Below are 16,780 nucleotides of genomic sequence, written 5' to 3' on the forward strand. Positions count from 1 at the left end.
AGAGTTGTGGCTGAGATCTTAATAAGTGGTTCATAAAGTGGGGGTATCTATATCTATAACTAAATGAGCTGATCAAGTTTACCAAAGTGCTAAGACTTGACATCTGTTGAATCACCAGGAGGCACAGAGAGCTCCACACATTTGGGGAAAAAAAAAAAATAAGCTACTATTTCACTAACTAGAGGGGAAAAAAATTACAGCCTAAAAATTCAGTGCCACTTCCCTTCCAACAGCGTTTGTCCAGAAGGCTGTATCCCAAGTGCTTTCTCCACTCCCTGTGACAGTGAATAGGCTGACTTTTCTCTTCTACCCTGAGCAGCTCTATTTCTCTTAACAGTCTAAAGGTCCTCTCTTCCATGGTTGCTGGGCTTACCTCTTTCTCCATTCTAGAGGGAAAGCTGGTATCTGAACAGCTCACTCCAGGGAGGGAAAAGGGAGCACAGCCACCACATGATATAGGATGAACTTCTACTATCATTTATAAATATTTATTAACAGGTCCTGAGAAAAACAAGGAAGATGGTGAAGATTTGCTGTTCTCTCCTCCTCTTAAGTTTGCTCAGTGGGCAGCTCAATGCCAACCCTGGACTCAAAGTGAGGATCACCCAGAAGGGGCTGGAGTATGGTATGTTTGATATTTTCAGGAGCTGCTGGTGGTATTGATTGACACAGGGACACAATGGCAGTGGGAGGAAATGAGTTGATCACAGGCTATAAAGCAAATAAAGCTTTAAGAGCACAATAAAGCAGATACTGTAAGCTGCTTGGCAACATTCTACATCACACCAAGGTTCATTTTACTTCAGATATTGAATTAGTAAGTTAAATTCTTACCATGACTAGGAGTGAGATCTGAAATAGCACTGCTGGGTCTCAGAGGAGGCATCTTAATCCTTCTGTCCCTGTGTCTGCCTCATCAAATTGAAGCAGGCAGTGTTTTAAAATCTCCTAAGCTGCAAGCACATGAATATGACCTCCCAGGCAGTATCAAAGGCAACTGAACTGACCACTGTTTTCCTGTAGCCAAGGAAGTTGGTCTGGAAATCTTGAAGCGGAATATGGAGAAGGAGTATTTCCCTGACTTGAGTGGCTATGAGAAATTTGGGCTTGGTAATGTCAAATACAACATCTCAAAGTAAGTATTCTCTCTGAGGGGAATTTATGTTTGACTGAAATTTGAATCTTGCTTTGTATTCACCCTGACTTGTGAAATACAAACTTTTCATTTTCTCCCCCATATCTCTTTCGTCCTCTAGAATACATGTCACTGCTGTTGAATTCCCCAGTGCTTCCATCTCCCTCCTACCTGGGACTGGGATAAAACTGGTGATTGGAAATGCTTCTCTAACCTTCGATATGAACTGGAACATAAGGACATGGATGTTGTAAGTACAGCCTCATGTGTCCTGGGATTTTTCTTGATGGAGAATATAAAGGCAAAAATGCAAAGTTTAGTTTTTCTTGTGACCTTTTCATAGCAAAGGTGCTTTTTAACAGTTATTAAAAGTAACCCAGGAGTATAGACTGGTCCTTCTCAACAGGTCTGCTGGTGGTAGACAGTTCCTGCCCACTCAGACATGAGCACTGATAAAGAGCCCATGGCTGAGAAGCACCTCTGCGAATAGTAAAGGACTGATGTTCTAGCTGTGTGGTCCAGCCTGCTAGCTAATGACATATCTAGAAAAACTGTAGTACCGTGGATCACAGCGTAGTATAATAAATCCTCCCAGTGCAGCTACTCTGTTAGAAACCCTGTGCTATGTCTCCAAGAGGTACAGTTCAAAAACTGACGTACAATGGACAAGCAAATGGCAATATCCTTAGAGTGGTCTCCACACCTTCCTAGTCTCAGGCTGTTTCAGAGGAAAGAAATCCCTCCTCCTCTTCCCCACAACTCACGTTACCTATATTGCTAAGCTGTATTACAGCAGTCTCTGATCTGCACTTCTGGGCTTCTGCTGTCGGGGACAGTAGGGCTGGCTGCTTGCAAAAGGAAGGGACCCAGGAGTGAGGGTGGTGGGATGACAGGAAGGGCAGTGCCCTCACTGGCAAGTACCTAAGATAGGCAAGCAAGGCAGGTCAGTGTCAGTGACCAGGAACAGCCACCAGTCCAAACTGAAGAGGAGGGTCTGAGGCAAAGCCAGTCAAGGTGGCCAAGTACCATCAGGATTAACTAAGTACAAGGTCGCACATAGATGTACCTACAACATAGCTTGAGCAAACACCTGAGCTCCAATGCAGCTCATCTGCCAAGGTTACAGACCCCCAATGAGGCTATTCACAGCTCTTTCTTGCAACCAAGCTATGAACAACTTGATCCAAAATAACACAGCTTCACCATATTAGAGCTAGACTGGAGCATGGGCTGCCAAACCCCTGGGAGGGGTGGGAAAGAGGGCACAGACCCCATTGGAGCACTCCAGGCCCTGACATGGGTTTGCATGGACCCTCCCTAGATACCAATAGGTTAGATCCTAGTACAGCTCTGTTGCCCTGTCTTATATCAGACATATCCCAGTTCCCTCTCCTGTGGACACAGGTCTGGAAAGCGGAGCAAAATACTTTACAGTACTGAATTATCTACCTTCCCAAATGCATCACTTTCCAAAACTCCTAGCTGGAAATCTGTGTAGAATACTCAATTGTTTGCAGACATATTGCAGTCTATTTTCATTATGAGCAATGCAATAAAAAGTGTTCAGATAAACAACTTCAACTTCAGTGAGCAGAAAAGAGTCCATTTAAGAATTAATGAGTCTTGAACGTTCATTAAAAATAGTTTTTTTCAGTTATTTATTTATATTCACTTTATGCAGCAAAGACAGTGGAAGAAGCACAGTGTACATTTCAAAGGTGTCTGTTACTGCGATCTTTTCAACACCCCTGGATAACACAGGTCATACATCAATATCACTTACCAGCTGCCGGACAACTTCTGGTGATATAGACATCAAGTTGAATGGAAAAAGTGGGTAAGTGGAAGAGATCTGTATATACTCTGGGAGAAAGTAACTGTCACTCAATGGCACAGAGACAACTTCATAAAATAGGGCACTTAGAATTGGTTTTAGGCATCTATAGGCACCACAGGTGAGAATCAGGTCTGTAATCTAGTGCTAAAATGGCCAAAATTTACATTGGTCCTTGTATTTGTGCATAATGACACTTGCGTAGAGGATAAAGACAGACTCAAACAATCCCTTGTCCTTCTTCAGCACCCACTTCTTTCCAAACACTGCTCTAATCTTCAACTCTAGGTAGAAGTTACACACTTGTACTATGCTTCAAGTACTCCTAGTCACAGTGCTATCAAAATGGAACAGAACCAGACTGCTGTCTGTTGTGCCTCTGTTCACAAGCCCATGCAGCATTATTTAATTGTTTTCTTGTACTTCTCGCACTGTCTGAATACCACTCTTGTCACCTGTTTTTGGATTTGGTTTTTTGTGCATTTGTTTGTTTGTTTTTATTTGTATTGGAAGTTCCTAGTGCAGAGACTACTTATTTTTTTCTGATTTTGTATATACATGATGGTGGTAATATGAAGAATTCCTTATTGATAAAGATTAATCCAGCCAGGGTTCAGAAATGAGTGCTGAGATGCCTAGTGGTGAAATTATGTCCTTTTAAACCGTGGCTCTCTGACAGTTGTTACATTGCAGAAAGCTCCCATGTGTACTAGAATATCACACTCAGAGGCCATTAAATTTATGTTCTGCAGAGATAACTGATTTCCTGTTAACGACCATAGTACTTGACCCATGAATTGCTTTCTTCCTTTCCTCTAGCTTCCTGCATAACTTCTTTATCAAGTATCTGAAGAAACCCATTCACAGGAGCTTGGTCACTAACGTAAGCCTTTCAGATTGTGTAGGGGAGGGGTTTAAGGAGTATGACTTTCACAAGTCAGTGCTGTGAACTTGGCAAAGGAAGACCTGGAAAAATAACATAGTCCTATTCTGGTCTGATCAGCACAGTCACCATTTTGGCAGCCGGAAATGCTGCCAGATAAAGTGTCAAGTTCATGGCTAAGATATTCCAGCAGTAGGGCGGGAAAATGTAGTTATTTTCCTTTTCCAATGCAGAATAAGTCTCTGCCTGTGTACCTACAGGCATCCTGGGTTTTGGATAACTTTTATACTCAGCAGACAAAACATATATTGGGTGATGCACCGAGAGGTTGTAGTACATCACCTGATAGTATGATGTATTTAAACTTCATTGTATTAAAGAGGTGAGTAGTTCTGATGACAACCTGCCCGGGCCTCTGAGAGGAGACAGAGCTTGAGATGGCGGTGATTCTGCCCAAGGACAGGGATCTCTCCTGTGAGAACAATGTGAGATCTCTGTCTCCGCCTTGTGCTGTTAAGGCTGTGGTTTTGTCACCTCTGCCAGGCTGCCTGTGGCAACTTCTCACTTTGTTGCCCAAAGGCAGCTCTGACACAGGACATGCTTACATTGCACCAAGTAGGAACCCTCGGGAACCAGTTAACTGAAGGCAAACTAGTTTAAGTGTTTTTACAAACAAATGCTGTAATGTCTGTCCCATAAGCAGACAGATTTGCTATCACACAGGTGAAGGATGCTTACAGGTCCATGCTAATCAGGCCATAACTTGAGTATGCTTTTATGCAGTCATGTCCCAACATCAGATCTGGGATCCAGCTGATAGATGAAGACCTCCGATCGCTGAATGGTGAGTCACTAGTGATATATTTTCCTTTTGCTTTCTCTCTCCTGTTCAATGAAATACAGCAGTTTCCTTAACAGCAGCTAGTCAGCAAAGCCTCCAGCAGAGGTTATCAGACCCCACATTCTGTCTGCTCCCTTGCTTACAGGACCACAGTTAAAAGGGAGTGGCACTTGGACGAGCAAAGGATATTTCTGAGAAGGCAAGGACTTGGGCATGATTCTCAACTTCTGAACGTGTCAGCATGCACCTTTGTTGTCAGAAATGCCAGTTAGGGGCCACACAGCACTGATGGAAAGGCAGTTTTCCCTTCCTTCCCATGCTCCAAGTCCTCCTGCACACGTAGCACTTTACTACCTGAAGCCAGCTCCCCTAGGATGCCTGGAAATTTAAGTCTTACTTGTCAATTTTTCAGACTTGCCAAAGGCAAAATGAAAAATCTCCTTTGTAAAAAAGCTTCTTACTTTAACCATTTTGGGTCAGATTTGCAAGAGTTCAAGGCACCTAAAGTGTTGAGCAGATATCATATGCAAAACACAAGTACCTAAGCAGATCAGGCAGCCACGTTTTCTGGGAAAGTACGTGCAAGTTAGAGGCACTTTGGATGCTCTCAGAACTGCTTGACAAGAAATCCCAACACCTCCGTATGCCCTGAATCACTGGCATTTTTGGTCAGACCGAATTTACTTTTCCACAATGAGAAAACATCAGACAAACTAAAGGAGGTGCTTTAAAGAAGGTGCCAGTAGAAACATCAAGCCTTAGGTCAGAATGCATGTGAGGAGGTCCCCAGTTGTGTTTTTCCCTACTCTTTGGAACAAAACTGGCTTAGCTTTAAGTGTACATAAAATTCTTTCTGTGCTTTTTGTAATTATTTTGCTTTATCTACCACCCTTACAGTCCCAATGCCGATTGATGATTTGGCTCAAGTAGACTACTCCTTAAATAGCCTGCCAGCAGTATTCCAACCATTCATTGACCTGGACTTAAAGGTAATTGCCTATAGTGCTATTTGCCAAGATTGCTGTGGTTTTTATTCTTGTATGATCCACTTTCTAAGACAAACATGATCACTGTTCTGACATTACGACTCAGTATTTGAGGAGACAGACATTTCAAAGCACTACTGCATTTGTTATTGTAATATTTTTTAACAATCCTCTTGTAAAATGAATTATTTAAAAGCCATATCTTTTTTTTTTAATTGCTGTTGAGTTGGTTATAGCAAATAGAGAGCAGTAAAAGTTGACTAAGCAAGTTAGAAGAAAAAAGAGAAAGGAAAAGGAGACAGAGGGAAAAGTATTCAACTTTATCCTTCTCTCTCTGTTGATTAATATCTGGGACTTCTTTGTTCAGTCAGTCATGGGAAGATTTCTACACATTGCACTGACTAGATATGTCTGCTGTCAGATGAGAGAGGAAAAGAAAGAGCAAGACTATAGGAGCAAGAATTAAGCCTAGCACCTGGAATGGGAAGACAGATGACTCTTGAAAAAGAACAGGAGCCCAAGGTGTGATGCTGAGTTTGAAGGCCTGGAAGTTTCTTTCAAACAAAGGAAAACATTTCTTTATGTATTGAAACTAAAATCAGACTAGCTCCTAATTCTAAAATGACCTGATTGTTATTCTGTGTAAGGTGATCTGGTTGAGGATAGTTATCATTACCATAGTATCTAAGATCCTTAATTAAGTTTAAGATGCCTTGTGCTAGGTGCTCTACAAAGGGAAAACGCAAAGACAGTCTTGTCACAAAGATCTTATAAAAGAAGTGTAAACAAGACACAACAAGGCAATAAGAGAGGCAGGAACACAAAGGAACAACAAGCCAGTATCAGTCGGTGCGGTACACATTGGTTTTGGCAAACTAGCTCAACGGCTGCTGTCAAGCTCTTCTGGGTATTGTGGCAACTAGATTTTAAGCAGGGACTTGAAGTAGACTAAAGAGGTAATGTCATGGCTGTTTACAAGAGCTACTCTCCCACATAAAATGCAACATGGGGGGAAAATACAAAGAGAGTGACTGTTAAATCCAGCAGGTGAGGACTGAATGGGGAGGTCATTGGCAAAGTGACTCAGCACTTTGTAAGCGTTCTGATACTCCTTAAATTTACTCCCTACATAAAATTTAGAGATAGATGGGGAGGAGTTGATAAAATAAAGACACACAGAATACATTTGAGATGAAACATAAAGGGGAAACCAATAAAAGAGATTAAAAAATCATAACTCCTGAGTACCTTCCTCACTTTAAATCAGTTTTACCTTTTTGTTTAATCTGAATGCATTTGGAAGTATCAAATCTGCACATCTTGGCTAATGTCGTGGGTACTGCAAAAGACAACATAGGTGTTTTTACGATTGGCTGACATAATTTCCTTTCTCTCATACACATTATTTTGTCTGCATGAGCTACCAGCTTGCTTCTGGGTAGAATAAGGTGCTGATTTTGACCCAGAAAGACCTCCAGTTTTATAGATCGATTCTGTAATTGAGACCATTGTATAGCTCTAGGCAGCAGCTCTCAGATTTAAATTCCTGGAGATGGAGAAAGGAGAAAGTAAGGCTTTTCAATAAGGACCCTTAGTCATACTCTTCATGCAATATGTAGACCCTTGATCCAAAGGTTTTGTTTTCTGAGATGGTAGACTATCTTCAGTAGGTGATCAGCATCTCAAAAGACAGATCTCAGGTGTCATCTGTGAAGGTGTCAAGTCTCTGGAACTTTTCTTCACCACCTGCTTGAAAGCACCAAGTCTTCAGAGTGTACTACAAACCTATGTACTCATTTATACACCAAATGAATAGCCTGAGCAAGGAAAAGGAAAGTAGAATTAATTGTCTGCAGTCACATTAAAGTCATATTTTGACTCTGATTTTTTTTTATGTCTGCCAATACCTTTTAGGGGACAGTCTATGCAGCTGGAAACTATACTGGCCCTCCCTATGTGGCAGCTCCCTTCACTATCCCAGACCAAAGCAACTCCATGCTCTACCTTGCCTTCTCTGAGTATTTCTTTCAGACCTCTTCATTTGCTTATTACACCGCAGGGGCCTTCAATATCACCATTACAGAGGAGGTGAGTAGAACACAGAGGAATGGGGTCAGAGTGGCTCAGGTCATCCAAGATTGGGATTTGAGCAGCTGGTTGTCAATATGTGGCCATATAAAACTGCTAATTGGCCTGAGACAGTCGATCACAAATACTAGGGTATTGTTATGCTCTTTTATTTATGCTCTATATAGATGCTTCAGGCCATAGTCAGGGGTCCCAGGTTCTACTGAGCAAGGTACCAAATACTGGCAACTTTGCTACAAAAAAGAAAGTTTTTGTAGACCTGAGGCATAAACTTTTCTGACATTGACAAAGCTCTGGGGAGTTTAGCAGCCTCGGTGGCTGTTTTCTGAGGGGTCTTCACAGACTGAAAGTACTACAGGGGCCATGGAAGAAAAGTGTATGTCAAAGTACAGTAGCTGTGGCTTGGAGGCTGGCAGACTTGGCTATCCTGTCTCCAGGAGGTTCAATAAGTCTCAAAACCTACAGATTGCAGCCCAAACTATAATGATATTAAGCATTTGCTTTCCCAGGAAGTATTTTGGCATATATTATTGGGAATCAGCTTTAAGTGTACTTAGTCACTTAAGAATATTTCTGAGAACAAAAGGTACAGAATAAAAATTTCATTGAAAGGACTGTAATAATGCATCTAAACAAAAGCTGACCATGAAGGTCAAATCTGGTAAACTCTCACCTTTTTTTTTTTTCCCCCCAGACTTGCAGCTATTTTAATATAAGCACAGAGATATTTAGCAGTATCATCCCTGAGGTGAGTATCATTACTTCCACAAACTCTTAGGAAACCATGCGGTATGGGTGTCAGACACCTCACTACTGGTGTATCCCAAAGGCTTGTAGGGCCACCAGGGCTTTTCCCCTGGAGAAGGTGGCACATGTATACCTCGTAACAGCAGAGCAGATGGGCCTTGTCACCTTCTACCCTCACAATGAGTTGAATGACTTGCACTGTTACCAAACTTGGCCCATAATCTTGCACATCAATCTTTACTTTGGGCACTGTGCCCAAGCCACAGCTGTTCCCACCTAAAACCAGCTCTAGGCAGGAAAAAGTGAGTCTTGCTCTGACAGACTTCTGAGGGGGTCTCAGCTTAGAAATAACATTTTTCTCCTGCCCAAACCTACATAATTGTCTTTGCTTCACTGCTAGTCTGTGACTAACTAGCAGAAAGGAATCCAGTAAAGACCCAGGAAGGGACTATAGTGGCCATGTGCAGGAAACTGAGCTAACAGATGGGCAGGAAACATTTCATCTATGGAACAGACAAGGCAGATACACAGGATTTATGTTTATTTGAGGTGGAGGAGATAAATATAACAGGATAGAAAATGTAAGCATGCCGGACTCATGGTTCAAAGAACTTCACATCCTTGTTTGCTTCCCAGATGATATTAAGTTCTTCTCTCAGAAATCTAAGAATGCTCCAAGGGCAGGATCGTATGGTCTTCTCTGTAGAATGCCATGAACATTGATGCTAATATTCCACTCGCTGTGTTCTAAGTCTTCAGGCAATGGACAGAGGCAGGCTCCTCTGAGGACAAGAACCTGTTTCATGAGATGGGTGAATCTCAAAGTGAAATGACTCCTGAGGTCTTTATTGAGTGACTTAAACATCACATTCCTGTTCCATTCCTTTCCTATGTTCACAAATGAGTATTTAATTTCTCTCAAAGTGATGCAGAAGAAATCATATTCCTAGAGTGGAAGGAATTTCCTGATGTGGCCAAGACTCTTAATTTATCATCTAAACAAAATGCATCTAAAAAAACACAGAAAAACTTCTACTTCCTGCCTGCTTGAAAGAATCTTATGTTAGCAGCTGTCCTTAACCTCATCTTAAGGAACTACTTCAAAATAATTGCTTCAGGAATGAGAAAAATGCAGTATTCTGATCTGTTCTACAAGAAAAGCATTTTTCTGTTTTGTTTTTTTTTTTTGTCTTGAAACCTTACAGGTTGCCAAATATTCTGTTACACCCTACCCAGTGATGTTGAAGCTAATGGCTACTGAAATACCTATCATCAGCTTAGAGCAGGATTCCTTCACGGTAGAAATTCAGGGCTCCATGGAGGTGTTTGCTGTTCTGCCAGACTCAACCACCCAGTTGTTGTTCACAATGAACATAGTAAGTACAATGAACAAAGTGACATTTAACTCAGAGTTAAATATCTTTGTTCCTTCCTTCTGTTAAAACTCTGTACAAGAAAAAAAGTGCCAGATTTCTAGTATTTAAACATACAAATTCCCCTTAGTCATTGGTGGTGCCTATGTGGCCTCATTTAACCTACAGGCCATTTCTATGGTGAAGAACATTTTCCTATAGAAGGACAAAAATTCAAACATACAGTGACTCTGATTAACCAAAGTTTTGTTCCCTGGAATGACAGTTCTGCAGGCATGAGTCATGTTTCTCGGCAACTTGTTCATTTAACTGAAAATGCCTGTGAGTAGTGAAATCTCATTACCTACCTTTCAGCTCTTGTCAGTGCCAGTCACACAAGCTGACATTTACTGTGTGCAGCATTGCATGGGCCTTGGGCTAGGGATAAAGTTGCATCTACATGAAACAACTTCCATACATAACTGGGAAAATGATATTTCTTTATTTGTCACTAATTCACAGCAAGGGTCCTGGATTTTTGTGTCTGGTAACCCATAGTTTCTTTCTTCTGCAGGCAGCCAACACCAGCATTGCACTGAATATATTTGACCAGAAATTGATGGGCTCGCTCTGTCTGAACAGGTAATTCAACCTGGGATGGAAAGGATTTCCAGCCATTTGGAAGTGTTAGCAATCCCAGCGTTAGCAGTTTAGGCACAAGATCAGATTACCATAATTTAAAGAACGTGTTTCCCTGATGAGTTCATCTGCATTAGATTCTCTAATTCTCTATGTGGCTGTACTTGTACAGTTTAGAGGAGTCAGGAAGCTTCTCTGTGACAACTGCCACAGTCCCCACAGTCCCCCCAACTCCACCAGCTGTGGATTGTTGCAAGGCAGTGGTTTCATTGGTTTCTCTGCTCCTGACATCTACTCTCCTCTCTGAGCTAACTAAATGAAGTGTGCAGGGCAGTTATGATGACCATCAATCATTCCACAGCTTCCTTCATACCTTTCCAGCTGCCAAGATGCAACTGCTTTCTAGCCCACCTGTGCCATTAGAAAAGTGCAGAGGGGTCCAGGACACGATAAAGAATCTGGACCCCTGCAGTTCCCCTACACTGATATTCTGATAGCAGAGATTCTCCAGCTAAGGCATTGCAACACCCAAGGGTCAGAAAGCTGGAGATCAGAGGCTTAGGCATTTAGACATCTAACACGTCATATTTATAGAGAGAAGATCTGTACATCAGGACCTCACCGCTGGGAACTGGGACCCTAATTTCACAAAAGTCCCTTGGGAAGACAGTTATAGGGTTAAGAATATGCAGAGTTTGTCAGTGCACAGAGATGTTAGGAATTTAAGGGGACAGTGCTGTTAGCATTTTTTGCAGCAACATTCAGAGAAAAAAATCTAGAGTGTGCTGAGAGCTGGGGAGCTGACTCTGTAAAACTCAGAAATCATGTTTTGAATACATGTTTGGATACTTGAATATGTACTGAATAAGTGTTTGAATTTGGAAACAGAGACATTAGCCACACAGCCATCCCTACAATGAACAGACTTTTTCTTCCCACCCCGGTAAGGCTCAGATCGAATCATTATGTAGATGTACCAAAATCCTTGCAAAATATCTGAGAGCCTTCAAGTTCCTGATGCTAGCCCTGGTAAAGTCAATTGTCAGTAGGATTTCCAAAATACAGCAGAGAGAGAGAAGTGCACTCACATTGCTGGCTACAGCCCTTCTAGCATACTCTTTTGCATGCATGCTCAGCAATGCCCTAAGAAAACCATTTTTTCCTCTGTGAGGCAGTATGTATTATGTAAAATATATTGGTTCCAAAGTCTCTTTACAGATGTTTCTTAAGGCCTGGAGCTCTACAGCAGTGACTGCACATGACTAGAATAAAGTGTTTATCCTTTCTAGTGACTCATCTTGTTTCACTTCTTTCCCTCAGGCTCCAGTTCTCCCTAGCCCACTCCAATGTTGGCTTTTTCGAGGTAAGCAAATAGTTTAAGCACATAGGAAATGCAAACCAGGAATATCAGTGAGATGAAGACTAAAGAGTAAGCAGCTAAATTATATTTGTATGTCTAAATAATTTGGCTTCATTCCTGGGTGGCTCTTTTCCTGTCCTCTGGCAGCCACTTCTCTGCTGTGGACTCAAAAGTATATACTTTGGGGCAAGTCAGTGCTCTGAAAATGATATATTCTGTAGTTTCCTGGCTGGTGTATCATATTTCACCAGTAAGCAGACAGATCTCTCGAATCAAAATGGTGAAACGCACAGCAGTAGTCTGAACTGTAGCAGCAGACAGAGCGGTGTGCTGTCTAAGCGATCACACGCCCAGCTGAGGCAGAGGCACTCCATGTGCTGCAGTGGTGCTCATCACAGATGCTCAGAATTACAGCAGGGAATGGGAGCCAAAATTCTAGTCTCAGATGCCTGAAATACTGCAGTTGTAGGCTCACAGGGGAAAACCCTGCCTCCACAGAGAGTCATTTAATTCTGAGTACAATCAATCAGTTCTGAGTAGCTGAGAAAGGATTAAAACTGTTCTGTGCCTGCTTTGCTATCGGTGATAAATTATATCACAAATAAAGGAAATAGACTGTTTTAATTGAAAATGTTCCCCAAGCATGATGGGCAACATGATGTTTCTTAAGGCCTGGAGCCTTACATGATACACCAGCCAGGGAAACCATTTGCATTTTGCATCTCACTTGCTTTGCATCATTCCAAAGACTTAAGATCCAAAGTTCTCCTGAGCTTATGACTCTTTTGGGCCAAGTGAGAGCTGAAAGTTGAACATGAGCCTACTAACTCTATCCAGGATTAGGGCATGACCACCATCAGCAAGTGATGGCTAACTCAGTTTTCATTTCTGTGGCAGATCTCGCTTCTGGAGAACATCCTGTCTTATATTTTACAGACTGAAGTAATTCCATCAGCTAATGGTAAGGCTGTATTTCTAAGTTAAAAGTTAAAAGCTTCCAGCAGAGTGGGTGATTCTAGGAACTTGTACTGACTTTCTGCTTAAGGTTCCAGTTCCTATTAAGTTGAGTGGAAAATGACCATCAGCCAGTAAGCAGCGGAAGGGGGATATTGATTTGTAGGGGTGTAAGTACACTCTCACTGGCACTGTTCTGCAAAAAGAGCAAAAAGAGCTTGGAAACTCAGAATTCATCTGCCTTCACCTCACTCAAGGCAGCCCTGAGGCATCAGTGAGAAGCATGTCTCTCTAGCCTGCGCACCTGCCTGAGGCCACTGTGTGTGAAATGTATTCCTCTTTATTAGACCAACACAGGGCTTTTGCCTCTCATAAATCTTATTTAAGGTCCTGGAGGGAGACATAACTTTGTGCCAGTCCTCTGTACCAGGATGAACTTCACCTTCCTTAATTAATGGGGACAAATGGGAACAGGTTCTAAAAATGGGAACAGGTTCAAATTATGCTGGAGCTGTACTAACAATCTCCCAGGGCACCAGGGACAACTCATGGAGTATGTCATGTGTTGAACATGAAACACCTTGGTCTGACTGCAGCACTCTGCCAAGAGAAAAGGATCTGTAATTCTTTCCCCCCAGTGAAAATGAACATCATATCTATCTACCTCCCAGGGTTGCTCGTGAAGATTAAGATGTTAATTGTTATAAACGACCTAGAAATCTCTGGACAAAGAGGGTTGTGGAAGGGCAAGTATTTATTATGCATGCCTAAATCATTGTTTATCTTTTTTTTTTTTTTTTAAGCTAAACTGTCAAAAGGATTCCCTCTTCCCAATCTGGCCAATGTTACCTTGACAAGACCTCACATTACCATTGTACAGGTGAGATTTTGACAGTCTGATGAAAAAGTTGGTTTTTTTTTTCTTTTTTTTTTTTTTTGACTAGGCATTTATTCACCTTGTGTCTGTACAAAAAACTTGCTGGATCTGAGCTAGTTAAGCAGTAAAAAGCTCTGGATTTAAAATGAAATCTGTAATAATAGTATAAACCTATTAGAAACATCTTTTTCTTTGAGAGGAAAAACTAGAACTGCATTAAATACATAACCACAGAGTGTGCAAATGCACAGTTTGCTCAGCCCTTCAAGTTGCTTGTGTGTGTGAAAACAGGTTTACCTTTAACAATTCATTAAGTTTGGCCAATCAAATCAAATTTGAGTTATCGCTATCCATGCAGTCCTGCTGAATTTAACAGGAATGGTTGAAATACGAGAGGGAGGGAAACCAATTTTGTGCACCTAGTGTGACTGGATTTTGTTAATAATTGGTGAAAATGTCTGAGGCTATTAGTCAAAAGTAGTTAGTGAGCTCTCAGAAAATATTCTTTGCCTTCTGGTTATTCTTCTACAAATCACGCCGTATTCTGTGCCTCTTGCAACACGCTCTGGCCCTTAGTTCGAACATACAGAATGTGACTAGACAATCAGTCAGTACAAGGACATTGCTAACAAACGAACTCCCAGAAAGTCATAGAATCATAGAATGGTTTGGGTTGGAAGTGACCTTAAAGATCATCTAGTTCCAACCCTCTTGCCATGGGCAGGGACACCTTCCACTAGACCAGGTCTCTCAAAGCCCCATGGGTAAGCCAGTTACATTTCTCCACTTGTTTACCAGCTTCTCAGTGATTTTCAGCTCTGCAGAGAGAGTCACAAATCCTTGTGCACAGAGCACAACTCAGGAAAGAAACACAAAGGGGTTTTTTTAAATCTTTCTTTGCAGCTATATGTCTCTAAAAAATGTAATTGCTTGGAGACTGCTTTCAGTGGCACTAGTTGCCCACAACTTTATAGGCTAATCATGAATGAAGGATTTTAGTGGCTCTGTGGGGCCCATTCCCCACCTCACTTTCTCTAATCAGTCTCCTCATCAGTAAATGGGAATGAGAGAGGACACAGAAGTGCTATACCCTATCAATGTGAATGGGATTCCTGCATAAGTTTAGATTAGATGGGTAATTCTTAAGTGGCTCAAATTAGGTAAAAAATAATCCCACCTTGTGATGATTGCCTAGTTGCCTTGAGGCTCAGATGAACTTTCCTGTGTAGGCTGTATGATCTTTAGAGTCCTTTCTGTTGCTAGCTTGATGCAAAGGGATAGCACCCAGGGAAAGATGAGGCTCTTTGCAAAATTCAAAGGACAGAGTTTAATAAAATTTGTTGCTTCCAAGGCTCAGATGTTTTCAGTAGACTTTATGACCTTTAACATCAGGATTGAGTTGAAATTTAAAAAAAGAAAAAAACACAACAAAACCAACCCTAACAAAAACAAACACTTTCATTTTGTAATTCAGCACTTAAGTGACTGTTCTTCTCCCCACAGGGATACATGTTGATTTCTACTGATGTCCACTACAAACACTAAAGGAGAAGAGAGACCATTTGTTAAGCACGAACTTCAAATCAATACTGTGACTCTGAAGGCTAAAAACTGTCCAGTTCGGCTGAAATGTGTAACCTGAGCTCTGACAAGGGCAATGTTGTCCTGGTTGGGGGCGAGGGGGGATGCGGGGAGGCAAAGAAAGCTGATGGAATGGTTAGGCTGTACAATGGAGGAGAACATATGACACATGTTTGACATTATTTATTCTGGAGTTTAACCGATGCAAAAATGTTTTTAAGATTAATGCCTCTCTTGAAATACAGTCTTGTCTATACACTACCAGAAAGGTGCCACAGTGTCTCAAAAGAAGAAAGAGTACATTGCCAAACTGCTGCTAGGGCAGCCATGCCTGCTGTTGTGTTTATCTGCCATGCTAATCTGTTTCTACTGTAATAATCTTAAATAACTTCCCTCTGAACATGATACACTAAGTATGAAATGAGCCCCCTCCAGAACCAAGTCAGACTGGGAACTTTCCCCGTTACAATGGGAACTAAAACCTTAGGCAGTGTCTTAACTGAACTCTTAACGTAAATCTTAACAAAGATGCAGAAGCAGTCCAAGACGAGAGACAAAGTAGCACTACTACTGCCTTTCATAGTCCCCTGCTCCTACGACTCTGTGTCTGTCATGTCCCTGTTCAGCATTGCATAGCCAGGTTAGACACACTGAACTCCTGGAAAGTTTCTGTGCAAGTCTTACAAGTCCCATCCTCCAACATATTTGTCAATGTTTGTCTGTATTGAAATAGTTACAGATACTTTACTTTTTACTTCATTTTGCTATGTTGTCTTGCCTTCTTTCTTTCGCCCCCTTCTTTTTCAATACTTCCTTTATTAGAGTGCAAATCTGAACACAGTTCTGCAGAGGGCTGTGCCTGCCCTGCAATGCTTGGTCTTTGGCCAAGCCTGAATGGGAAGCAAACTCAGGCCTCCCAAACTAGCACCAACAGAGGAGAAACAGAAGTTGGGGCACCACGTCCTGCTGTGTTCTGCTGCTTTTGTGAGCCCCAAACCAGCCCTGCGCAAAGCCCCATCTGCCCGGTGTGATGCCCAGGCTCTAGCCATCCCCATGCTTCTTACTCCTTAACAGGAGCCCTTTTCAAGCCAAGACTCTACAGCAAAAAGCTGTTTTCCCCATGCTGAGAAACCCAATTGCTGATGGGGTGCAGGCAGCTTTTGCCTGATGTGTGTAGTTAAGCAAAACCTACCTATTCACCTGCAGCGCAGTGGTATCTCAATACCCCACAGGCCAAAATCACCCTGCCCTAACGGGGACGGCACACACAAACGCACAGCGTGCATGAGCAACAGGCACCTGGTATGTGGCATGAGGAAGGAAGTGGCCTGGTACAGAGCAGCCCTGAGTAGAAGGACTTGGAAGTGATGGTGGATGAGAAGCTCAACATGAGCTGGTGATACACCCTTGCAGCCCAGAAGGCCAACCACATCCCAGGCTGCATCAAAAGCAGCGTGGCCGGCAGGTCGAGGGAGGTGATTCTGCCCCTCTATTCCACTCTGG

General features: G+C 42.1%; 1 protein-coding gene across 1 annotated transcript; it reads left to right on the top strand.

Moving 5' to 3' along the window:
• Window positions 1-519: 519 nt before the first annotated feature.
• Window positions 520-15,241, top strand: LOC104475725 (BPI fold-containing family C protein). The gene is made up of 15 exons (XM_010115287.1): window positions 520-625; window positions 1,024-1,135; window positions 1,257-1,385; window positions 2,817-2,972; window positions 3,789-3,852; window positions 4,636-4,696; window positions 5,591-5,682; window positions 7,594-7,767; window positions 8,462-8,515; window positions 9,720-9,890; window positions 10,441-10,508; window positions 11,826-11,868; window positions 12,763-12,826; window positions 13,623-13,699; window positions 15,200-15,241. The coding sequence occupies exons 1-15, from the start codon at window positions 520-522 to the stop codon at window positions 15,239-15,241; spliced, it is 1,413 nt and encodes a 470-aa protein (XP_010113589.1).
• Window positions 15,242-16,780: the final 1,539 nt, after the last annotated feature.

Source organism: Chlamydotis macqueenii, chromosome 1 (assembly GCF_036417535.1).
Source record: "Chlamydotis macqueenii isolate bChlMac1 chromosome 1, bChlMac1.mat, whole genome shotgun sequence".
NCBI lineage: Eukaryota > Metazoa > Chordata > Aves > Otidiformes > Otididae > Chlamydotis > Chlamydotis macqueenii.

Excerpts from the sequence above, each read along its gene's own strand:
- LOC104475725 (XM_010115287.1), top strand. The coding sequence starts at position 520 with ATGGTGAAGATTTGCTGTTCTCTCCTCCTCTTAAGTTTGCTCAGTGGG. Across the intron at positions 626-1,023 it reads CCAGAAGGGGCTGGAGTATG|CCAAGGAAGTTGGTCTGGAA; the intron begins GTATGTTTGATA and ends GTTTTCCTGTAG. Across the intron at positions 1,386-2,816 it reads AACATAAGGACATGGATGTT|CAAAGACAGTGGAAGAAGCA; the intron begins GTAAGTACAGCC and ends CACTTTATGCAG.